Here is a 25,197-nt window from a genome sequence, read left to right as displayed (position 1 = left end):
AAGTTACGTTTTAAAGTGAGGGAGTTCAGCTTCTCTGGATTCAGTTCATGTGTGCTTCAAAAGCAGAAAACAGGCTCTTTGCAGCCTCAGGTGCAAGCTGTACCCTCTGCCAGGGCAAAATTATATAGATCAGTAAAAGCAGCAGCACTCCGGTTAGCCTGCCGCTTTATCAAGCCTTTAATTAACAATATCATCACCTGTTTAAATACCCACAAGAAAAGGAGGGGCCAAAAGGTTCACCTCCATATTACCCATAATGCACAGTGAAACATTTTAGTGCATTAAGCACTCCACAGTGAAACAATTATGTGTTTTATACTTATGGTGTGTTCCATAAAAGATACAAATTGACCTCTGTGTATACAATGTTCCATAAAAGATACAATGTGACGTGATTTTTCGGAATTTATCAAACCCTGAGGATGGAAAAGTCTGAATCTGAAAATCCAGCATCTCAGACATGTCGAGGTTACAATGTGAGGAGTCTCAATGATATTTTGATGTGCACTGGGTTTCATGCAATACCCCGGAGTTTTCGGGTAAAAACTCTGAAAAAATCGTGAAATTCAGGAAAATTGGATGAAAAAATCCAAAAAAATTGTGAAAATCAGATTTTTTATTGCAGACCAAATTTTAGGGAAAATGTAATAATAAATAAGCGTGAAAAATCCGGGCGGATTTCATTGGACTTTGTAGCAGAAAATATTGAGATAAATTCGGACTTTGATAAATAACCCCCTAAAAGGGGTCTGTTTTTGTAAATAAATTTTAGTTGATGTTCTTAAACCTGAACTTTTTTGCCAACCTGACTGTCCCATCTCAGCCTGTCAGTTGAATTTTCTAATGATAATGGGTATCTAGTGGCAGTGGTATCTAGTGGTATCATGGTATATCTATACTAGATATACCATGACCTAGATGAATGAAAATCTTCATAGTCATAATGATAATAGGCTCCTGCTGCACAAATATGGCAGCCCCCTCATAGACGAGCACGGGGAGTCAGATAGGTAATGTAAAAGCTTTGATCAAATACTTTATGGCAAAATTATAAGTAGAAAACAAAGCCAATACTATGATAGATGTAAAAATGGTTTAGTTTCTGGTGTCAGTATCTCTTTAACAGTTTTGCATCATTACTAATATTGCTAGTTTTTATTCTTCAGTTATGCACTTTTTTCAAATTAAACTATCTTCCATCCTGTAATCAGTTTGCTTCATTTTCTAGAGCATCTGACTAGACAATGCTCATTAATATTCTTTGGCTTCTCTCTTTCGTTCTTTTTCCCTTTATATGCACACAGATGATTTATAAATCAAAAGATAGTACAAGGAAAAAACTATATATATATATATATATATATATATATATATATATATATATATATATATATATATATATACAGTATATATATATATATATCTATACACAGCTCCAACGCACTCAGTTTACAGGAAAAATAGACCCAGGTGCTACTTTACATAGCTGTATTATCCAACAATTCCAAAGATTAGGTACACACTGGGATTTGTAGAAATATTAAAAATCCATATATTATTGATTACATTTAAAAGAACTGGCCAACTTTCAGTCTTTTTCTAAGACCTTTCTCAATACCCTGTTCACAGTAAAAAAGCATTGCTTAAATAGATAAAAAAAAACATGACACTCATGACAGAAAGCACACCCACCCGATCATGTGACTAGCAGGGAACCTTATACCAGGGAGAAGAAATACAAATTGTAACAAGTATGTGTATAACTTGAAGTTGATACAAAGTTAAAAAGGAAATCCACAGAAACAAATGCAGATACAATGTCTTAAAAATAATAAAACAAACTGTTCGCTATTTTCTGAAAACGACCAAATCTGCACTGACTTCGTGTGAATCATATGAATTTTTTCGGATTTGACACCTGAAAACCACTAAAGCGTCTGATTATTGAATGAAACCCAGTGCACTTCAGGATATAAACAGGACATCTGCCATTGACTTGACTTCTACATGAACTCGGCAGGTCTAAGATGGAGTACTTTTTTATTCTTCAATAGAATCCTACCTCCATGGGTTAAATACTGTGGTGCTCTATCTGGGAACTTTGCTACTCTTCAGTTCCATACATGTAGCAATAACAAAGAGAAATCAGATGGCACTCACCAAGCAAAATGTGCTGAATTTTTATGATTTATTCAGATCTCTGCACAACGTTTCAGGGGAGCACTTGAGAAAGGGGGTTGATCCCCTGAAACGTTGTGCAGAGATCTGAATAAATCATAAAAATTCAGCACACTTTGCTTGGCGAGTGCCATCTGATTTCTCTTTATTATTGTTACTTTTTTATTCTGGCTTTTAACACCATCTGGGTTTAATAAATGATGAAAAAAATTAATTTTTTTTAAGAAAAATTGTGTTGTTCCCCTTTAAAAGATCGACCAGAGAAAATCGAACTTTAAAAAATAACCCCCTTTATGTGTATCTTATAAAATTTCCATATGTTTCTGAATTTTTCATTAGCTGTAGTGTGTTCCATCTCAAATGCTTTCACTCCCTTGTATTTCCAATCATCCATATAATAGGAGAATGAGCTGATGTACTCCTACTTGTTTTGCATCTGATATGATGACATCTAATCGCATAACTTTGAATTTTGTCTGTGAAACAGTGTTGAATCTCTGGACTTTTCCTGTAATGTTATTATAGATGTATTAAACTAATGAGCTTTATTACATTACACAGGTGCTGGACTTGATGGAGTTGAGGAAATAAAACGACATTCTTTTTTTAGCACAATAGATTGGAATGTAAGTACAGTTATTAGTACTGTATAGTTTGGTTTGTTCTTTTTCTTTCTCTTGTTTTGAACCCCTTATGACAAAATGGAATAAAATATGAATCTGGCATTACAATAAAACCTGTAAACTTTAGTGAATGCTTTAATTAATCAATTTCACAAAAACTCTGCATTGTTTGTTTTTCAACCTTTCTATATATTTAATGGTTTATTAGTAAGTTCCAAAACATTTTATTGGCACCAACAGCACACTCATATTGTGTGTCAGACTGATTTCCCTGATCTATCAAGTATATTACAACATGAGCCTACAATCTGGAATATACTACTGCCAAACAGCATAACTGCTGGTTTGAGGGTGGAGGGAGCACGATAATAAATCAAATATTAAAAAAAACTACATAAAGCAGTAACCTTAGGGGCAGATTTCTCAAAAATCACTAATAGAGTTAATTTAAACTGGATTATAAATGCCATGGTCAAAAATCAAGTTGTTGGGACAACATTTTTGACTGATGTCTATTAAGTGAAAATATAAGTGAAAATCTAGTTTTATTTAACTGTACCATGGTACGTAAGAGCAGTGAAATGGTGTTGGCAATGGCTAGGACACAATTTATGTATTGCAGTATCTACAATCTAGGGTAGGGTCCAAAGCAGTTTCTTCTAACTATTAATTAAATTACTGTAATTCTTATTTGTGATGACTGGGACACATCTCTAACACCAATTAGTTAATTAACAATAAAATACATAAATAAATATGGACTTATTAGGAGTTAAATCACTTTATATATAATAAATAAAGAATAATAATGATGTGTGAGGGAAATAGATTTGATAAATCAATGCCTTATGAATGGTACACAGTTGATTTACTTTTCTGCAAAGTAGCCTTTTTTTTTTTAGATTTTTAAAATATTATTACAATGATGTCTGACCGTTTTCCAATAACACTACAGACATTTATTTTTAAAAATGGCATTATCTATGCTTCCAGAATTTGTACAGGAAAGAAATCAAACCACCCTTTAAACCTGCAGTGGGTCGCCCAGAAGATACTTTCCACTTTGATCCAGAGTTCACATCTCGTACGCCAACTGGTAAGTAGCAATATGCCGTATATACTTGCCAAGTATTTGAAAGGTGAACTTTTGTGTTGCAGCAGTATCTGCTATTATTTGGGCAGTTGTGATGGACTTGTTAGTTGTAATGCTCAAAGTCTGTACTTAATGCAAAAGAGAGAGTAATTCATAGGTATATTTAATCATTGCAAAATGCAACCAGTGCAAATGTTGCCACCTTGGATTTTTTAGCCAATGATTTAAAACGTTTTTTTATTATGATGACAGCTTCAAACTTATAGCACTGGATGCAAACACATGGCACCAGTCAGGCTTGTGGCATAGAATGTGTAATGGCATCCTAATAATCCATAGTAGAGGGAATTTATCTCTGTAGGAAATGCTATTGGCCCTTTACCTTCAATAGCAGTTTGGCTAAGTGGTGGGGTGGGCCTTCTTCTTCTGACTCTTCCCCACTTTCAGAATGTGGCAAAAGGAAAAAGAACTAAACAATTCCTAGCCTTTTTCCTATTTTATAGGTGTAACGGCCTTATTTTCACTATGCTGCATAATTTATAGGCTTCATAAACATCTGAATTATCCATGTACATGTTGGACATGTTGTAATCAGTTACCTTTCAACTAAGTGGTTGATTTGAATAAAGTAGTACAAAACTATCCTAATATATTGAACAAATAAATGAGCACAATACACAAATTGCAAGGCTGGACCTCCAAGGGAAGACAGAGCCTTGGCTGTGGGGTTCCAGACTAAAGAATAGAGATTTGGGTAGGACAATTATCACAATGGCAGATACAGTTAAGCTAGTGCCAAATGTAGCATATCTTGGCCTGCAGTTCTCCTCCGGCAGTCAACACAATTAACCAATTTTCCAAAATAACCCAAGAAAGACTAATTAATATGTATGAAATGAAATTAAACAAAACATTAATACTTTAAAGAGCTAATTCTACACTTGTGATCATTAGTATTCAGTTTGCTTATGTATACATTTTTTTTTTAGATATCTGGTTGTCTGTCAAACTTTAATATTATTAGAGTAATGTGCACATCTGTGGATTTTTTTCTCTGTAATTTGAATGTATTCGATTATATTATACATTTGTTATTATTAAGTTCAGAATATGTTCTGCTTGAAGATGTCAATAATTTGTAATTTTTTATGCATTTTGTTTTTCTATGTACGACTTCTGTGTTTTGCTCTATGTATAACTGACAGTATCAGTGCTGCATATTAATTTATTCCCCCACAATAATTGCTGCTCCCCTCCCCAGCTGTAAAAGTACTTATCTGCATGGGCACTCCTACAATGAGGTGAGTTGAGAAACTTGCTTCAGGCGGCAGCGCCCCACCAGTTACCAGGGCGGCAAAAAGTCAAAATTTCCAACTGCCCTTTCTGCACTAGTGTTGTGGAACCCTTTCAAGCCCCTGAAAAGATGAGTGAAGGAGGTGGGGGGGGGGGATTTGTAACATATATTATTGCGATAATATTGCGAAGTCCATACATATTTCATTCAGTAGATCAGAATCTCTATTAATGAAAAATTAAAGTCTTAACTTCACAAAGTATATAACATTGGGATTACAATCATTCTCCTGATTTAACCCCTGAGGTGTAAACAAACAATGACCACAGCAGTTTGCAAGTAGTGTTCTTGGCTTTAGAGTCTAACCCAGAAGGGTATTAAGTTTGTTATAGAACAGCTAATTCTAAGCAACTTTTCAGTTTGTCTTCATTATTTTTTTAAATAGTTTTTAAATATTTGCCTTTTTCTTCTGACTCTTCCTAGCTTTCAAATGGGGGGGGGGTCTAAAAAGCAAATGCTCTGTAAGGCTACAAATATATTGTTATTGTTGCTTTTTATTATTATCTCTCTTCTGGGCCTCTCCTATTCATATTTTGGGTTCTTATTAAAATCAGTGCATGGCTGCTAGGAAAATTACGGATTGCAAAAACTGCAAACTGGAGCTGCTGAATAAAGAGGTAAATAACTCAAAAAACACAAATAATAACAAATGAAAACCAATTGCTAATTATCTCAGAATATCACTCTCTACATTATACTAAAAGTTCATTTAAAGGTGAACAACCCCTTTAACTGGGCTCGTTTAATGAATGGCTTTAATTTGCAACCTCAACTGCTTTTCATTTCATAAATGAGCCTTATGGTATTTTGAGTAGGCAGATGAAAGGAGACATTTACACTTTACAGATAGATGAACAATAGACGTTTGCACTGCATGTTTGGTCTTTTTCTAATCGAGTCATTGTTGTGTTTCAGATTCTCCTGGTATTCCTCCAAGTGCCAACACACATAACCTTTTTAGAGGGTTTAGCTTTGTAGCACCCAATTTGGAATATAACCAGCATGACTCCCACAACTCCTCAGTTCATCCAATAGTACAGGTATGGTCAGCGCTTATTTGGATTCAATATTTGGAGTTGGACGTTGATTCTTGCTTCAAATGCATTGGAGTTGATGGGCATTTTTTTTACCCATTGACTCTGATGCAAATTTTTTTTCTCCAGTGAAACAAAATGCACAGTAAATTCTAGTTAAAACACTAATTTTACATTGGTATCAGGTGAGAGAATTCACTCATCCCTGTCTACCCTTGTTATGAGCTAAGGGGGTCTCTGACCAAATTTCGAACCTCAAAGGAAAGGTTGAACTGAAGAAGGCTGAAAACCACAAACTTAATATACAATAATTAATGCCATTCACCAAAAGTGACTCAATTCACACCCAAATTCAGTAACAAAAATCGACCCAAGCTACACTGATCTGCTGATACAATGGTTGCACTTTTGTTAATCAATATTACTTATTATTGTGACTGTCTTTGAAATTGTCAAAACACCTAATTTTATTTTATATTTTCAATTAACAGAATCATTAAGTGGAATTTCACAGTGAGGGTGGCGTTTATACACATGCACTGTGATTGGCTGTTTATATCCAAGACTGAATCATATGTTTGACAATGGGAAATATATATAATTATCCTGAAATCAATTTTGAAAAAATGTTTCTCCCTCACAAAACACACGAGAAATTGTTTTTTGCAATATACCTTGTCAAAGTTCATGCACATGGGTATGTGTGCCACTTTCTACTATATGTATGCAGTTTTGTTAATTATGTTAGGACAGGGGTGCCCAGACTTTGTTACCCTGGGATCTACTCTCGACACATGGCCCCCCATCTGGAGATCTACCTTGATAAAAATAGTGTCCCATCTACCATATGGCACAAGAAAAAGTATCACAAGCCCATAAAATGGTTATAATACTATATAGAATAGATTTACCTTGAATAGTTTAATAATTATACTAATACTTTGAGGTTTAAAAGCACATTTGTATTAGAAAAGTAACTTCTGTGCAAAGGTTATGCATCAAGGGGAACCGTCGGTTTTTGGTCTTAAGGAGAGCCCTCTGTGCAGCACTTACTGAAAATCACAAGGTCCCCTGTTTTCAGAGAGTGCACATCACTAACAGTACATTCTGCTAATTTCTGGTCAACATTAACCAACATCCAACACTTTGTTCTAATCTCCAGCCTTGTTTTATTCTTTTTGGACATCATCTTCAAAAGCCCTACTCAGTCCTAATCATCACCCTACTAATCTTTACAATCCAAACATCGCTGGTCCATATTGTGCAACTCTACTCTCTTAGTAGAGCAATGCTGCATTCAGAGACATTTACTGTCAGTGCAGCAACTACAGCAGCCAATCAGCCATCAGCTTTGATAAATCTAGTATAGTTAGACAAATTAAATCTAGAGCTAGAGGCTTTGCAGGTTTATGCTACATGCAGGGTTTCCCAGACTGGCACTGCCAAGGACAGCTGGTGCTGAGATTGGTTTGAACATCATGTTTGCAGGGGCAGTTGGTAAAGGGATTTGGTAGTATTTACTACATGCAGATACAAAATCTCTGGGTACTGCCAGGCACAGCAGGTACTGAGATGTGTAAGTATGTGCATGTGTACGCAGGAATTTTCCAAACTGGCACCACCAGGCTCAAATTGACACCAAACTTTCTGCCATGTGCAGCCGCTAACAGAGAAATCAGGGGCAGAATTCTAACCCAAGAAGGGACTTAATTGGACCAGTGTACAAGCAGGAGCATACAGAATCTCAATGCAATGAATTAGTTTAACTGGGGGGGGGGGGTACTTTTCTTTTGAAAGAAAAAATAAAGCAGGAGAACATTTCCCCCACTGTCCCTCTTTTTGTAACACAGCCCGCAGCCCCAGGTCGCTACTTACACCTTCCTCCTCTTTTCAGCCAAATCAAATCACACGAGACTGTTTCACTCCTACACGTAAGCCCAGTGACGCATCTTTTCCTGCCTTATAGGAACAACGAGAAGAGGCGGTTGCAATGCGGCGGTTGGTCCAATCACAATCTGTTTTGCCTCTGCTCGCTCGTGTCCACAGAAATGTGTTTAGAGTGAGAGGCAGGTCGTGGATCTACTGGTAGACCGCGTCTACTGACGTCCTGGGCACCCCTGTGGACATGGGAGTCACCTGAAATAACACAGGAAATTACATATGTGGGAATTGTCAAGAAAATGTGGTTGTTATTTGGCATTGATGGGCTTTACATTTCTACAGATAGACTTTAACAATTTACACAGTGAAGTTCCTAGTTCCTGTGTATGTTTCTTCCAGTGTTAATCAAGTTTTTCCACGGCTTGCTTCCTGACACTGAACCTTCAATTCATGCCCTGAATATTTTCTGGTCACGAGAATGGTCCCTTTACCAGTTAAAAAGGACTTAACTTATAAAAATATTTTTAATTAGCATTTGCTCAAAATAGACAGCTTTAAAACATGATTATAGAGCATATGACCAATTAACAGTTATATTCTAAATACTGCACTTCTCAGAATCCTGTTGACAGATGATTAATCACTGTGAGGGCTGAAGGTTTTGGCTTATGTGACTTACAGTTAGGCCCATAAATCTTAAACATTACCACATTTTAAATGAAACAACTCAGATGCAGTTGAACTGCAGACTTTCAGCTTTAATTCAGTGTGTTGAACAAAAAGATTGCATAAAAATGTGAGGAATTAAAACCTTTTTTAAACACAATCACTTCATTTCAGAGGCTCAAAAGCAATTGGACCATTGACTCAAAGGCTATTTCATGGGCATTTGTGGGCAATTCCTTCGTTATGTCATTATCAATTAAGCAGATAAAAGCTCTGGAGTTGATTAGAGGGGGGTGCTTGTATGTGGAAGATTTTGCTGTGAGCAGACAACATGCGGTCAAAGGAGCTCTCCATGCAGGTGAAACAAGCCATCCTTAAGCTGCAAAAACAGAATTTCTACAATATTAGGAGTGGCAAAATATACAGTTTGGTACTGTAAGGGAGAATTACCTCCTGCCTCCACGCCGACGCTGCCCTGCTGTCCAAGATGGCGGCACCCAGTCCTTCCACGAGGTTCTTCCCAGGCGCGGCACTGTGACGCCAGCGCGTTTTTGCCAGCGTCAGAATGGACGCTGGCGCCTGGATGGACGCCAGTGTCGGAACGCCTGCGCAATTACGCCAGCACAGTGACGTCATCACGTTTATCTTTTGGCGCCAATGGAGGCCTATTTAAGGAGCCTAAAGGTCTGCAAACATTGCCCAATTATAGGTTCTACTTCGTGTGTTCCTGGGTGTGCTAGTGTATATTGATTCTTGTTCCTGATCTTGGCCCATTGCCTGTTTATCGTTATTGAACTCTTGCCACCTGAACTGACCTATTTGCCTGGACTTTGACCATTCTTTTGCCTAATCCTATTCTACGGCGAACTGTGCTGAACTTCAGCTTCCTCTTTGGTCCGCTACTCCAGTTTGAGCCTTCGGGCCCTTACATTATAATTGGGCCATGGACCCTTCGGAGGAAGCCCAGCCCGATTTCGGCAGAGCTTTTCGCAGGTTTGGCTGCCCGCATGGAGTCTTACGAGGCTCAGCAGTCTCATTTCGGACAGGCGCTGGAGGCCATCTTGGAGAAACTGTCTATCCTTACGCCCACAGCTCCTGCTCCAGTTCCTGTTGCAGCTCCGGTTCCTGCTGCGTCCGCGGTTTAACCACATATCCCGGCACCGCCTCTCTACAGTGGAGATCCCCAAGCTTGCCGAGGATTCGTTAATCAGTGCCAGATCCAATTCGTTCTGCAACCCGCTCAATTTGGATCTGAGCGTGCCAAGGTGGGATTTGTCATCACGCGTCTGGCAGGAAAGGCACTCGAATGGGCGTCTCCGCTGTGGGAGAAGGAATCTCCTTTAATTGACGACGCCAAGGCTTTCCTCCAGGCGTTCCAGACCGTCTTTGACGCTCCTGACCGAGTTGTGTCTGCTTCATCGCGGCTGTTTCAGATTTGACAAGGGAGCCGCAGTGCCTCTGAGTATGCCATTGAGTTTCGTACATTAGCTGCAGAGACATGTTGGAACAATGACGCTTATCATGCCGCTTTTTACAACGGGCTCTCTATCCGCCTGAAAATGATCTGGTTTCTCGCGAGCTGCCTATGCTTCTGGAGGACCTAATTGCTCTGGCCATCAAGGTGGACACTCGGCAAAGAGAGCATCAAGTGGATAAAGACCGTCTCAAAAGCTTCCAACCTACTCTGGCTCCTCACTTTCAAAGACCCGTGCTGCCCAATACGACTTCTCCTCCATCATCTTCTTCCTTGTCGGCTTCTCCTTCTTCTACTGTTGAAGAACCCATGCAGATAGGACGAGCCAGACTTTCCGAACAGGAGACGGAGACGGGTAGCTGGACTTTGTCTTTATTGTGGGGGCAAATCGCATTTTGCCCATGAATGTCCTGTGAGGCCGGGAAACGCCAACGCCTAGGTAGGTTTGGGGAGACCTACCTGGGCGGGATTGATCCTTTTCCCCACAATTCTTCTCATAGATTTCTTCTTCCAATACAGATTCGATTTTCCACCAAGACCATCCACTCCCAGGTGTTCCTTGATTCTGGTGCAGCAGGGAACTTTATGGACAACATGCCATACCACTACAACTCTTATCTGTTCCGCTTCAAGTCTTGGCCATCGATGACAAACCTTTGTCTTCTGCTTTCATTTCAAAGTCCACTGTTGAGCTTTCCATCATGGTCGGCTCCCTACATTCTGAGAGACTTTCCTTTTTTATCATCGACTGTCCCTCCACACCAGTAGTTCTAGGATTGCCTTGGCTTCATCTTCATAACCCGGTTATTGACTGGGCAACCTCTCAAATCTCCAATTGAAGTTCTTTCTGCCAGCAGAACTGTATTCCTAGCAATCCTCTCCTGAAATTATCCTCAGTTACCATGGACTTCTCCTCTCTGCCCTCTGTTTATCAAGATTTCTCAGACGACTTTTGCAAGAAGTCTGCTGAAACCCTTCCACCCCACCGACCGTATGACTGTCCTATTGAACTACTTCCTGGTACCATGCCTCCTCGTGGACGTACTTATCCACTCTCCCCTTCTGAGACCAAGGCTATGAAAGACTACATTCAGGAAAATCTCTTAAGAGGCTTCATTCGTCCTTCTTCGTCTCCAGCTGGTGCAGGATTCTTCTTCGTCCAAAAGAAAGACGGCGGTTTACGGCCATCAGGCCCGGACTGGCAATCTGTGGGTTCTGGCAAATGCCAGAGGGGCTGCTGTATGTTTCCATAGAAAGTTACTATATAGTGGGCTGGTCAGGGGCTGTTTGGGCTGGTAGGGGGCTGTGTACTTGGAATGGCAGGAACTATTTTGACTCCCAGTCCAGGCCTGACGGCCATGTATCGACTACCGGGGTCTGAACAAGATTACTTGTAAGAACCGCTATCCCCTTCCCCTCATCTCAGAATTATTTGATCAACTTAGGGGAGCCAGTCTCTTCACAAAGTTAGATCTACGCGGAGCTTATAACCTGATCCGCATTTGTGAGGGCGATGAATGGAAGACTGCTTTTAATACGCGTGATGGACATTATGAATACCTCGTCATGCCTTTTGGGCTTTGCAACGCACCTGCAGTCTTCCAGGAGTTCGTAAATGACATCTTTCGAGATTTACTGGGACTTTGTGTTGTTGTCTACCTGGATGATATCTTGATTTTTTCCAAATCCTTGAAAGAACACCGGCTCCATGTACGAGAAGTTCTCTCCCGCTTAAGGAAAAATGCTCTTTTTGCTAAACTGGAGAAATGTGCATTTGAAACTCTCAAAATACCTTTTTTGGGATGCGTCATCTCCAAAAAAGGGTTCAAAATGGATCCAGCCAAGACTACCGCCATACAAGATTGGCCTCTTCAAACCAGCACAAGATCCATTCAACGCTTCATTGGTTTCGCCAACTACTACCGGTAATTCATCAAGGGCTTTTCTTCCAAGATTGCACCAATTCTATCCCTCATCCGTAAAGGTGGAAGACCTAATTGTTGGCCTTCTCAGGCACTGGAAGCCTTCAAGACTTTAAAGGACTCTTTTTATTCTGCTCCAATTCTAAGACACCCCGATCTTCTTCTGCCATTTTTTATTGAAGTTGATGCCTCAGATGTAGGGGCAGGGGCAGTTCTTTCTCAGAGGCTTCCATCCGATGGAAAATTACACCCCTGCGCCTTCTTTTCCAAAAAATTCTCCCCTCCTGAACAGAACTACGACGTGGGGAATCGTGAACTTTTGGCGGTAAAACTAGCTCTGGAAGAATGGAGGCATTTATTAGAGGGTTCTACGGTTCCTGTAACAATTTTTACGGATCACAAGAATCTGGAGTATATTCAAACCCTTAAACGTCTGAATCCCAGACAGGCTCGGTGGGCACTATTCTTTTCCAGGTTCAACTTTGTTTTGACTTTTCGTCCTGGTTCCAGAAATAAGAAGGCCGATGCCCTGTCCAGAAGTTTTCTTCCCGAAGAGCCTAGTATTGAGGAGGCTGAACCCATTGTGCCTTCTACATAATTTTGGCAGCCCTTACTCCTTCCTTAGCTTCTAAATTATTATTTGCACAGTCTTCGGCACCAGTGAATACACCCTTAGGGGTAGCATTTGTTCCTCCAGAACTACGCCAGTCCATTCTCAAACAGTCTCATTGTTCCAAGCAGGCTGGCCATCCGGGGATTCGTAAGACAATGGACTTGATTTCCCGTCTTGTCTGGTGGCCTTCTCTTCGGAAGGATGTTAAAGACTTCGTCTCGTCCTGTGCAATTTGTGCAACATCTAAATCTGGTCATTCCCCTCCCAAGGGACTTCTTCTGCCTCTATCTATACCGTCTCGTCCTTGGACTCATCTGGCCATGGATTTTATTGTTGACCTTCCTGTTTCCCTGGGACACACGCTCATCTGGGTGGTAGTAGACAGATTCAGCAAGATGGCTCACTTTACTCCTCTTCGCAAGTTGCCTGCTGCTCCGGAGCTCTCTAAACTCTTCATTCAACACATTTTTCACCTTCATGGATTTCCGGCTGAGATCGTGTCCGACAGGGGGTCCCAGTTTGTTTCCAAATTTTGGAGATCTTTGTGCAAGGCGCTTCATATTTCTCTTCAATTTTCTTCTGCCTACCATCCACAGTCCAATGGTGCTGCAGAGCGTGTCAACCAAGCTCTCGAACAATTCCTACGTTGCCATGTTTCCTTATACGAAGACGACTGGGTAGATCTCCTTCCCTGGGCCGAGTTTGCCCACAACAATGCTTTGCATGCCTCCTCTGGGAGATCTCCTTTTTTTTGTGTCTTCGGACAGCATCCTATGGCCTTTCTTCAGGACCTTCTTCTCACCAACGTCCCTGCAGCCAATGACCAAGTTTCCCACATGTCAGCTATCTGGCATGCTACAAGGTCCAATCTGGAGAAGAGCTCTATTTCGCAGAAGTTTTTTGCTGACAAGAGAAGAGGTCCTACTCCTCAGTACTCCCTGGGAGATAAAGTTTGGCTTTCCACCAGGAATATCCATCTTAAGATTCCTACCCCCAAACTTGGTCCCAGGTTCATTGGTCCTTATCCTATCATTGAGGTTATCAACCCAGTGGCAGTCCGGCTTCAACTTCCTCCAGAGATGCGGATCCCCAATGTATTTCATGCATCCCTTCTCAAGTCTGCCTCCTCTTCAGAGTCATCTTCCTCTTCTCCCACTCCTGTCATTGTAGATGGTCTTCAAGAGTTTGAAGTAAGAAGAATCCCCGGGTTTCAAGAGGTTCCCTACAGTACCTTGTGGAATGGAAGGGTTTCGGTCCAGAAGAATGTTCCTTGGTGAAAGATTCTGATGTGCATGCTCCTGCACTCATCAAGAAATTCCACAAACAGTTTCCTTTGAAATCCAGTCGTGGTGGTCCTGAGGCCCCCCATAAGGAGGGGAGTACTGTAAGGGAGAATTACCTGTCCAAGATGGCGGAGCCCAGTCCTTCCACGAGGTTCTTCCCAGGCGCAGCACTGTGACGCCAGCGTGTTTTCGCCAGCATCAGAATGGACGCCGGCGCCTGGATGAACGCCAGCGTAGGAACGCCTGCGCAATTACTCCAGCGCAGTGACGTCATCACGTTTATCTTTTGGCGCCAATGGAGGCCTATTTAAGGAGCCTAAAGGTCTGCAAACATTGCCCAATTATAGGTTCTACTTCGTGTGTTCCTGGGTGTGCTAGTGTATATTGATTCTTGTTCCTGATCTTGACCCATTGCCTGTTTATCGTTATTGAACTCTTGCCGCCTGAACTGACCTATTTGCCTGGACTTTGACCATTCTTTTGCCTAATCCTATTGTACCGCAAACTGTGCTGAACTTCAGCTTCCTCTTTGGTCCGCTACTCCAGTTTGAGCCTTCGGGCCCTTACAGGTACATTCTGAGAAAGAAAGAAAGCACTGGTGAACTTAGCAATGCAAAAAGACCTGGGTGCTCACAGAATAGGATGATGGGCATCCACAGAAGATGATGGATGATCACAAATCATTTCCATGGTAAAGAGAAACCCCTTCACAACAGCAAAACAAGTGAACAACACTCTACAGGAGGTAGGCGTATTGATATCCAAGTCTACCATACAGAGAAGACTGCATGAAAGTAAATACAGAGGGTGCACTGCAAGGTGCAAGCCACTCCTAAGCATGAATAATAGAAAGGCTATATTAGTCTTTGCTAAAAAAAAACATCAAAAAAGCCAGCACAGTTCTGGAAAAACATTCTTTGGACAGATGAAACCAAGATCAACCTCTACCAGAATGATGGCAAGAAATAAGTATGGAGAAGTCGTGGAACAGCTCATGATCCAAAGCATACCACATCATCTGTAAAACATTGTGAAGGCAGTGTGATGGCTTTAATTAGAATTTCATTGTTTCTAAACATTAGTGGCATTAATATCCCTAGATTTACTTAGCATACATAATTGATAACAACATTGTTCTTTGACACTGCGGAATTTGTTTTTGTTGCAATATATTCCTTAATATAATAATGTACTGTATATTTCTAATATAACTTTGTTTTGCAGCAGTTGCATGGGAGTAATATTCAGTTCTCTGATGGTTATATGATTGAAGAAGATCTTGGAATTGGCACATACTCTGTATGTAAGCGCTGTGTTCATAAAGCCACTAATACAGAGTTTGCTGTTAAGGTAAGTAATCCAAGCTGAAATACTTTTCTGACCCCCTTTTCTCTATTTAGTAAACAAAGCAATATGGTTATCCTATTTATAATGATAACATTTGTTTGTTTGGTGACCTTGCCAGATGAACATATCTTTGGCTGGTTTGGTCACCTGTGTGGTGGGCCAAATTAGTCTTATCTAATATTTAGCCTCAGGGATCATCATAAGAACCCATGTGGTAATGTTCCAGGGGAATTTTCTACAAAGCCTTGTAGATATCTGGCTTGTTCCCGATAAAATATTGCTCTGTCTGTCTGGTAAATGGAACTTGGGAGGTTATTCAGAGTTGCAAGAGTTGTAGCAGCTACTAATATAGCCCTCTCAGTCCACTTATTGGCTGCATATTTAATAATATGATGTAAACAGTTATAATAGTGCCCAGCTACTATGTGTAAACATGAAAATATTAAGGTAAAATTACTATAAGAATACAGAAAATGATCAGGGGAAAAAATATCACATTGACAAACAAGGTTGCAAATACCCCTGCAGAACCAATTGCATATTCATTTTTGGCTGCTTACATTCATGACCATCATGACAGTTAATAGAAAATAAGATTAACATTCGCCTACCTGAAATATTTTATATATATATATATATATATATATATATATATATATATATATATATATATATATATACAGAAGTAGTATATAGACCCGCACACCAATGTTTCTTTCCAAATGTTTATTTAGTGCATTAATGGATTAATGCACTAAATAAACATTTGGAAAGAAACATTGGTGTGCGGGTCTATATACTACTTCTGCATATGAAAACAATTGACCCTGCACCCGCAAACAATAACAAGAAGTCCGGTGTACAGAGTGCGGTTGCTTAGCACAGTATATATATATATATATATATATATATATTTTTTTTTTTTTTAAGATTCTTTAATATGATCACTTATTATTATATAAATTATCTGTTGGCTAAATATTTATTATAAAGGTATAGTTTTCCTTTCCTATACAAATTACTGTATGAAGCATACATTTTTATATACAGGTATGAGATCCGTTATCCAGAAAGCTTCAAGTTACGGAATGTCCATCTCTATTTTATCCAAATAATCCAAGATTTTAAAAATAATGATTTCCTTTTTCTCTGTAATAATAAAATAGTACCTTGTACTTGATCCAAACTAAGATATAATTAGTCCTTATTGGAAGCAAAACCAGCCTATTGGGTTCATGTCATGATGACATGATTTTCTAGTAGACTTAAGGTATGAAGATCCAAATTACGGAAAGATCCATTATCCGGAAAACACCTGAGCATTCTGTACAACAGGTCCCATACCTTTACTAATAAGAAACAGCTAATTCTTACAGGCAATCGTTATACAGATTCAAGATTATTCAAATGGAACCAGTTTATATGAATTCTGAATATATTTTGGCAAACAAATATGTGTCAGATATCTGAATACTAACTTTGAAGAGAGAAAAATAGTAAACCCCTGCAGCGCTCTCCAACTACCAACCAATTCTTGAACTCTAGCCACTGATAAAGTGCTCAGTGCAAATGAAAATTAAGGTTCGAAATTATTACTATATAAACAATGGTGTGAATTCATTAAAATTGTGATATTTTAATGATGTTTGTTCAATAAAAATGTATAAAATAGAGTACCTGTGCCGAGTTGATTCTTATTGTGTCAATATACTATCAATAATTAATATAACTCATTAATAAATAGGAGTATATTTTAAACAAAGCCCAATAGTGGTGCACCTATGATTGATTTGTATTAAAGTGCTAGTGCTAATTCATACTGTAAGCTCAGGTTACCTGTGATATAAATAAGTTAAATAGAATTGGTATAAAACTTAGCAAGTGCTGAAGGTATTAAGAAACAAGTTCATCAAATTAAAAAACCCTAAACCAAACCAGCATTTAAGAAATATAGTAGGAAATTGAAAAAAGTTAAGAGGTGGAGATGTCCCAAAGAAGCTTCTGACAGGGATTTTTCTAGGCACTGGGACCCCACATGCGGAAAAAGTAGGCTGCTGGGGACTGTGGTCACAATGGTTACCTTTCTATCTGGTAGAAGAAGCTATTTAACCCCATAAAACCACAAATCTTCCAGTGCCATAGAGTAAAAGGAGACGTCAAGAGGTTTAAATGCGGTGTGGACAATTTTCTGTTATCCAAATTTCTACAATCAAATTAAAAAGGCTTAGAAATCAATTCTAAAATCAACTAACAAGCGAAGATTCTGTCAACGCGTGTTTCGCCGTTGCTTTATCAAGGCAAAAATATCTGAAAACATAATATGAGAGGTTTTGTTTGCCTTCCTCTGAATCAGTTGGTTTTCTGGAAAGGTTGAACTATATGGTCTTATATATTTGAATGTGAACTAATGATTAATAAGGCATTAATTAGGATTAATTAAGGGGCAATTTTAGTCAAATCCAAGATAGGCTTTTCTGCAAGTCAACAAAGTTGTGGCAGAAATATGTTCTCTAGATTTATTAAACCAAAAAAAACTCAAATTATGTCTTTGCCACCTAAAATCTGTTAAGATTATATAGAAGACAATGTGGATGTAGCTGAAGCATTCAAGATGATGTTCTAAGATTTTTTTGAAGATATTTAAAACAGTCAGGTTTTTACAGCCTCGTTGCAATGAATGGAACAATGCGATTTTCAATTATAATTCACCCTGTTTAAATGTACTGTAATCGTGTTTAACCTATTTACATTTTTTCTGAAATGTGATTGAGGGGAAAAAATAAATTGCTATATTGTTGAAAAAGTGTAAAAAATTTTTTAAAAATAAATATATATATATATATATATATATATATATATATATATACATAAATAGGAATTATTTTAAGAAAACTCTCATTATAATCAGTGCACATTCATTTTCTTTTAATCCCCTTTGCATTTAGTAAAAAATAGCAATCTCAATCAACCTCTGCTGATAAGTACACGGACTGAATAATTGGCTTGCTATTTTGTAAAAAGTGACTAATTATGACTAAGTTTCCATAATACATAAAAGTATTGCAGGTTCAGTTCTGTAATTAGTATTTTTTTTTTTTTTTTTGCTTGAAAATAACTGTTAGTAATGCAGGTGTCTAAAGGTAGGGCCGGTGCACTTATGAAAGCATATTACTAGTCTCTGCTTATGTCCAAAGTATTTGGATTACTTACATGTGGGTTGGCTTGCAGCTACCCTCGTGGTGGCTTTCCGCCGACTGGACTCCGCTCCAGACAAAGTTACAACATCCAAAATGATAATAGATAGATGGGAGCCTTTGACAACCACGGCTAGTGCTTGAATAAAAAAAGTCTTTATTGTCAAGTATCTTTAAAAACATAAACAGGTATCATCCTGGAGCTCTTTAACTAAACCATGACGTGTCTAGTCACCTCACTAGGCACGTCATCGTCATGGTTTAGTTAAAGAGCTCCAGGATGATACCTGTTTATGTTTTTAAAGATACTTGACAATAAAGACTTTTTTTATTCAAGCACTACCCGTGGTTGTCAAAGGCTCCCGTCTATCTATTATCATTTTGGAGGTTATGCTTATGTCCAACCTGTAATCTCCTCCCAAAAAAAATAACTAGGGATGCACAGAATCCACTTTTTTGGATACGGCCGAATCCCGAATCATTCGCGAAAGATTCGGGCGAATACCGAACCAAATCCTAATTTGCATATGCAAACTAGAGGTGGGAAGGGGAAAACATTTTTTACTTCCTTGTTTTGTGACAAAAACTCACACAATGTCCCTCCCTGCCCCTAATTTGCATATGCAAATTAGGATTCGGTTCGGCCAGGCAGAAGGATTAGGCAGAATCCGAATCCTGCTGAAAAAGGCAGAATCCTGGCCGAATCCCGAACCGAATCCTGGATTTGATGCATCCCTAAAAATAACTGTACTCATTATGCTAACTATGTTTTCCTATGAATGCTAGCTTATTGTTTAAGGTTACTATTTGTTGTCTGCAAAACTGTAAAATCTTACTTTGATATGACTGATATGACTGCCATGATTTGCAGTGCCAGAACTTACCCATTTCATTCAGCAATTAGTAAATTACAAAGCAAATACAGGTACGGGACCTTTTATCTTTTTAATTTGGCACCTGGGATTTTTCAGATAAGGGGGTCTTTCTTTACTTTAGATATGTATATCTTAAAGGGATACTGTCATGGGAAACATGTTTTTTTCAAAATGCATCAGTTGATAGTGCTGATTTTCTGCACTGAAATCCATTTTTCAAAAGAGCAAACTGATTTTTGTATTTTAAATTTTGAAATCTTTCCCAGCTGCCCCCAGTCATGTAAATTGTGCTCTGATAAACTTTAGTCACTCTGCACTGCTGTACTGTAAGTTTGAGTGATATCACCCCCTCCCTTTCCCCCCAGCAGCCTAACAACAGAACAATGGGAAGGTAACCAGATAGCAGCTCCGTAACACAAGCTAACAGCCCCCTGGTAGATCTAAGAGCAACACTCAATAGTAAAAGCCAAGTCCCACTGAGACTGATTCGGTTACATTAAGTAGGAGAAATAACAGCCTACCAGAAAGTAGATCCACCCTAAAGTGCAGGCACAAGTCACATGACTGGGGGCAGCTGGGAAACTGACAATATGTCTAGCCCCCATGTCAGATTTCAAAACTGAATATGAAAAAATCTGTTTGCTCTTTTGAGAATTAGATTTCAGTGCAGTCTGCTGGAGTAGCAGGATTAACTGATGCATTTTGAAAAAAACATGTTTTCCCATGACAGTATCCCTTAAATCTGCTAAAAATCTTTTAAGCATTAAATAAAGTCAATAGAATTGTCTTGCCTCCAATGAGGATTAATTGTATTTTAGCTGGGATCAAGTACAAGTTTGTATTTTTTCTTACTGGAAAAAAGTTCGAAATAATTGATCAAAATTGAGTCTCTGGGAGAGGGGCTTCCAGTAATTTGGAGCTTTCTGAAAAACATATCCCATCCATGTATGGGATATAATGTTAAGATTTATACGTAACATTATGGGGGTTATTTACTAAAATCCAAAAATGTCTAACTTATTTTCTTAAAACCACCACAACCAAACTCCCGTGGACATTTTTACCATATTTACAATACAATTATCTCAAAGAAATCTTGTATGGGAATAGACTTAAAATCATTACAAAAATCAGTTGTACTTTTTTTTTTTGGATTTGACGCCAGATTCTTTTCAGATTATCGCCCAAAAACCACAAATTTTTCTGATTATTGTACTAAACCCAGTGCAGATCATGATATCTTTGTTTATATCTACATATCTATGATTTATCAGCTTACATACATAGTTAAATTGGGTTGAAAAAAGTCCAAAGTCTTTAAACCCCTCAAAATGAAACCCAGTGTACATATATGCACACACTCCCACTGACCCCTCCATACACTCACAAACTGCACATACCAATATCTATGCTAATTGAAGGTTTTAGTATCACTATAACCTTGGATATTATGCTTGTCTAAGAAATCATCCAAGCCCCTTTTAAAGGCATTAAAAGAATCAGCCATCACAACATCAACCGGCAGTGCATTCCACAACCTCACTGAGAAGAACCACCGTTGCTTCATATGAAAGTTCTGTTCCTCTTGTCTAAAGTGGTGGCATCTAATGTGTTGATACTTTTTATGGGAAAAAAGATCCCCTGCTATTTGTCTATAATTTTCCCTAATGTACTTGTAAAGTGTAATCATGTCCCCTCACAAGTTTCTTATTTCCACAGATGACAACCCCAACCTTGACAGTCTACCCTCATAATTTAAATCTTCTATCCCTTTAACCAGTTTAGTTGCATGTCTCTGCACTCTCTCCAGCCTATTAATAAGGGATGGAGCCCAAACCTGCACTGCATACTACAGGTGAGGCCTTACCAGAGACTTATAAAGAGGCAAGAATTACAGGTAGTTATTATTATCATGATTGTATAGGAACCCTTTAAGGCTACACAAAATCATAAAAAACATAATACACTCCAGACTATAGGATAAAAATGGATCAGCACCTTTGGCAACGGAGTCAAGCACATCAGAAATAAAAAAAGGGAGAATAAATGGATATATAGTATTTTGAGATGGTAGTTTCACACCACGTGCTTGTGTATAGAGTTTATATTGTGTTTTATTATTTCCCCTTTTCCAGATTCCCCTTTATTTTAGTCTTCCACTTAGGGGGCTGTGCTTATTTTCACTTTATAGCATGCATGTGTGTCTTCCACCAAGGAATGGCTAAAGTGCCTACTTACAGGACGTTTAATTTTTAGATCGCATGTAGTAGTGCTTTACTTTCACTTTACGACATATATGTGTGGCTTCCACCAAGGAATAGCTAAAGTACCTACTTACAAGACCTTAATCTTTGGATCGCATGTAATAGTGCTTGCGTCCCTCTCCTCTTCTCTCACTCCATGCAGTCACTCCCACATAGAATAGAGACTTATATTGTGTAGTATGTTTTAATAAATATTTAAAAAATATAAAAAAAAATTTGCACTCACATTTTAATCAGGTTTCACAAGCGTTTCTATAAAATTAGCTGTTCTTTGCAGGTTGCCCAGTTCTTTCCGAGGTAGGAGTAAAAGAGCCGGCTTCTCCTATCCCTTGTGGTTGCTTTCCTGCTGGTCAGCGTCTTGTCCCCACTGCCTGACGCGTTTCGCTGGTCCAATCAGCTTCCTCAGAGGCATCAGACTGTTTCAGAGGATGCTGTGGAGTATGCTTGGTTCGACATGCATAGTGGCATTGTCTGGTGGTTTATCATTTAAATTATTTTATTACACAAGCTAATCTTACAAAAACCACAGCAGAAGCCCTGCTGAACAAGAAAATAATGAATGTTAATCCTTATTCCAGATCTTTGATTAGCTTCATCTTTCCAGCTACCAGACTAATAATAGTGAAATTGAAATCCCCATTGCTATCCATTTAACAACTCAAAATAAAATTGAATTGGATTTGTTTAAATGTATTTATGTATATTTTTATTTAAATAGTGCTACTTATGTATGTACTGTACAGAAGAACAATAAGTCAAACAGGGAGTCAATACAATAATAAATACAAGAGAATGGAAGTCCCTGCTTGTTGACAATCTAAAGCTGGCCATAGATGTAAAGATTTTTAAATAATCTTTTCGTTATAGTGAGACCACAATTATCTCGAAATGATTGTTTAAATGGACGGTTTTATCCATCAACTAAAAAGACCATTTCAAGCGATATTGCCAGGAAAACTGAGGGTAGCTGCCTGCTTGGCCCTGCAAACATAGATAGATTGCACTGGGGCCGATACATTTTTTAAACCTGGCCGATCAATTTTCTAACAGATGTTGGACGAAAAATCGCAAGGTGCACGATCGTTTGATTGCCACTAACTTGACGATAATTTGACAGATTGGTCGGATTGCACTGAAATCAATCATTCACCAACGAAAAGATCTTTGCGTCTATGGGGAACTTAATTCTAAATGTAAAACTACCAAGTGGGATAGATAGTCTAGTGCAGCAAAGTAGACAAATACTGAAAGGTCTGGGAACCATACACATATCCAGATTTTGTAGACCTAAGCCTTTCCATTATCTGGAAACCCGTTATACAGAAAGCTATGGCATTATGGAAAGGCCATGTCCGATAGACACCATTTTATCCAAATAATCAAAGTTTTTTAAAATGATTACCCTTTCTCTGTAATAATAATACAGTACCTTCTACAAGAGCCAAGCTAAGATATACTGTAATTAATCTGTACTGGAAGCAGAACCAGCCTATTGGGTTTATTTAATGTTTACATAATTTTCTAATAGACTTAAGGTATGAAGATCCAAATCACGGAAAGGTCTATTATATGTAAAGCCCCAGGTCTCGAGCATTCTGGATAACAGGTCCCATACCTGCAGTATGTTATTCTTGTTGCAAATTTCAATAAACACTGTACATCACTAGATAATCAACGAATTACATGGAATAGTTGGACAGGGTCTTCTAGAAGCTATTAATATATATTTGCGCTGATCGACATTTATTTGTCCAAATGAATTAGAATGACATTTGTCACTTTGTTACAGTCAATGAATGTCTCACATCATTAGATCTGCCTGTCTGTGTCAAGTTTCAGCTATTTAAAAACGTCCTATAAATATCACACATTTGCATATTCTTGTGTCTCTTAACAGAGATGCTTTTCATTATCTCTCAGCAATATGGTAATTTAACCAATATCTCTGCTGGTACAGTCACATTTAAGTTAAATTTTTGTGTACTATTTAAACAAACGTTATTGGCATGTGTCTCTGAGACAATCAGCTGTTTCAGAATCACTGTTAACCATACTTCCTTCCTTCATTATTTTCTTTGTGTGAATGGAAGGGAACTGGCAGGAAAATGTCTAGCAGAAGGAAATTGGTAGCTCCAGATTCAAAGCACACTAATTTCTGTATCTCATGGCTTACACAGTGATTATAGTAACTGAATGCATTATCGTTTTGTCCAAAATGTGAGATACAATGAAAAGAGATACACAGTTTTTAATTGCTGATGTACTAAGTGTAATAAGTAGTGTGTAAGCATAAATAAATAGTGATAAGCAAATCTGTCCGGTTTCATTTCACCAAAAAAATTAGTGAAAATGAAAAGGGGGAAAAAGTGAAAAATTTGAGAAACACATCGAAATGAATGGGCATCAAAATTACTTTGACGCCAGAGACAATTTTTATGTGCGCAACTATTTTGTCCAAATTTATTAAAGTCAATGTGCATCTGAATAATTTTGATGCGTGACAATTTTGACGCAAGACAATTTTTTTTTTTTTGAACAATGTTTTATTGAGTTTTCATAAACACAACAGATTATGGTTTACAACATATGAAGTATGTCAAGATAAGCATAGAAAAAGAATATACAATGCTGCATGACATACCAAGGAATTAAACAAATGAGTACATATACTTAAAGTCAAAGAATCCAAAGGGAAATAGATAACAAAGCATAAAATAAAAGGGAAAAAAAATAAAAATAATTAAATAAATAAATAAACCAAAACCTCACTCAGTGGTTTTACAGATATAAACTTTATAAGTAGCACTATCAGATTTGCAATATCTCTAAGATTTCAATTTCATGACTAGGATCAATTTGTTGGAAGAAAAGGGACCAGTTATCTAAAAATCTGCACTTTAAATGAGGGTTATTTATTTTTATCCATAGCGCTTCCTGCCAACATAATTGATGCATCTGTGATAGAACATCTGTCATGGAGGGGGAAGCTTCTGAGAGCCAATATAGAAGAAGAGATTTCTTCGTGGCAGCAACGAAATGAAGGATCAAATTATTGAAATCTTTAGTATTGGATTTATATTGGTTTATTAGACAATTTTTTTGACACCGCAAATTTTTCCATGGCAAATTTTCGTGGCAGTTTCACGAAAACATTTAGGGGCTGATTCACTAAGGGTCGAATATCGAGGGTTAATTAACCCTCGATATTCAACTGGGAATTGAAATCCTTCAATATCGAAGTCGAAGGATTTAGCGCAGATAGTACGATCGAACGATCGAAGGATTATACCTTTGATCGAACGATAAAATCCTTCGAATCGAACGATAAAATCCTTCGAATCAAACGATTCGAAGGATTTAAATCCAACGATCGAAGGAATATCCTTCGATCAAAAA

At 38.2% G+C, this 25,197-nt stretch overlaps 1 protein-coding gene across 1 annotated transcript in view; it reads left to right on the top strand.

Annotated features, from left to right (window-relative positions):
* Positions 1-25,197, top strand: part of LOC108717877 (ribosomal protein S6 kinase alpha-2) — a 134,826-nt gene that overhangs the window by 95,636 nt on the left and 13,993 nt on the right. The window contains exons 11-14 of the mRNA XM_018265295.2: positions 2,740-2,804; positions 3,795-3,897; positions 6,164-6,288; positions 15,346-15,471. Coding sequence (XP_018120784.1) covers positions 2,740-2,804; positions 3,795-3,897; positions 6,164-6,288; positions 15,346-15,471 — 419 coding nt within the window. The remainder of the gene's footprint in view (positions 1-2,739; positions 2,805-3,794; positions 3,898-6,163; positions 6,289-15,345; positions 15,472-25,197) is intronic.

Source organism: Xenopus laevis, chromosome 5S (assembly GCF_017654675.1).
Source record: "Xenopus laevis strain J_2021 chromosome 5S, Xenopus_laevis_v10.1, whole genome shotgun sequence".
Lineage (NCBI taxonomy): Eukaryota > Metazoa > Chordata > Amphibia > Anura > Pipidae > Xenopus > Xenopus laevis.
The sequence above is the reverse complement of the archived record's forward strand: the minus strand, read 5'-3'. Positions and strand labels throughout refer to the sequence as shown.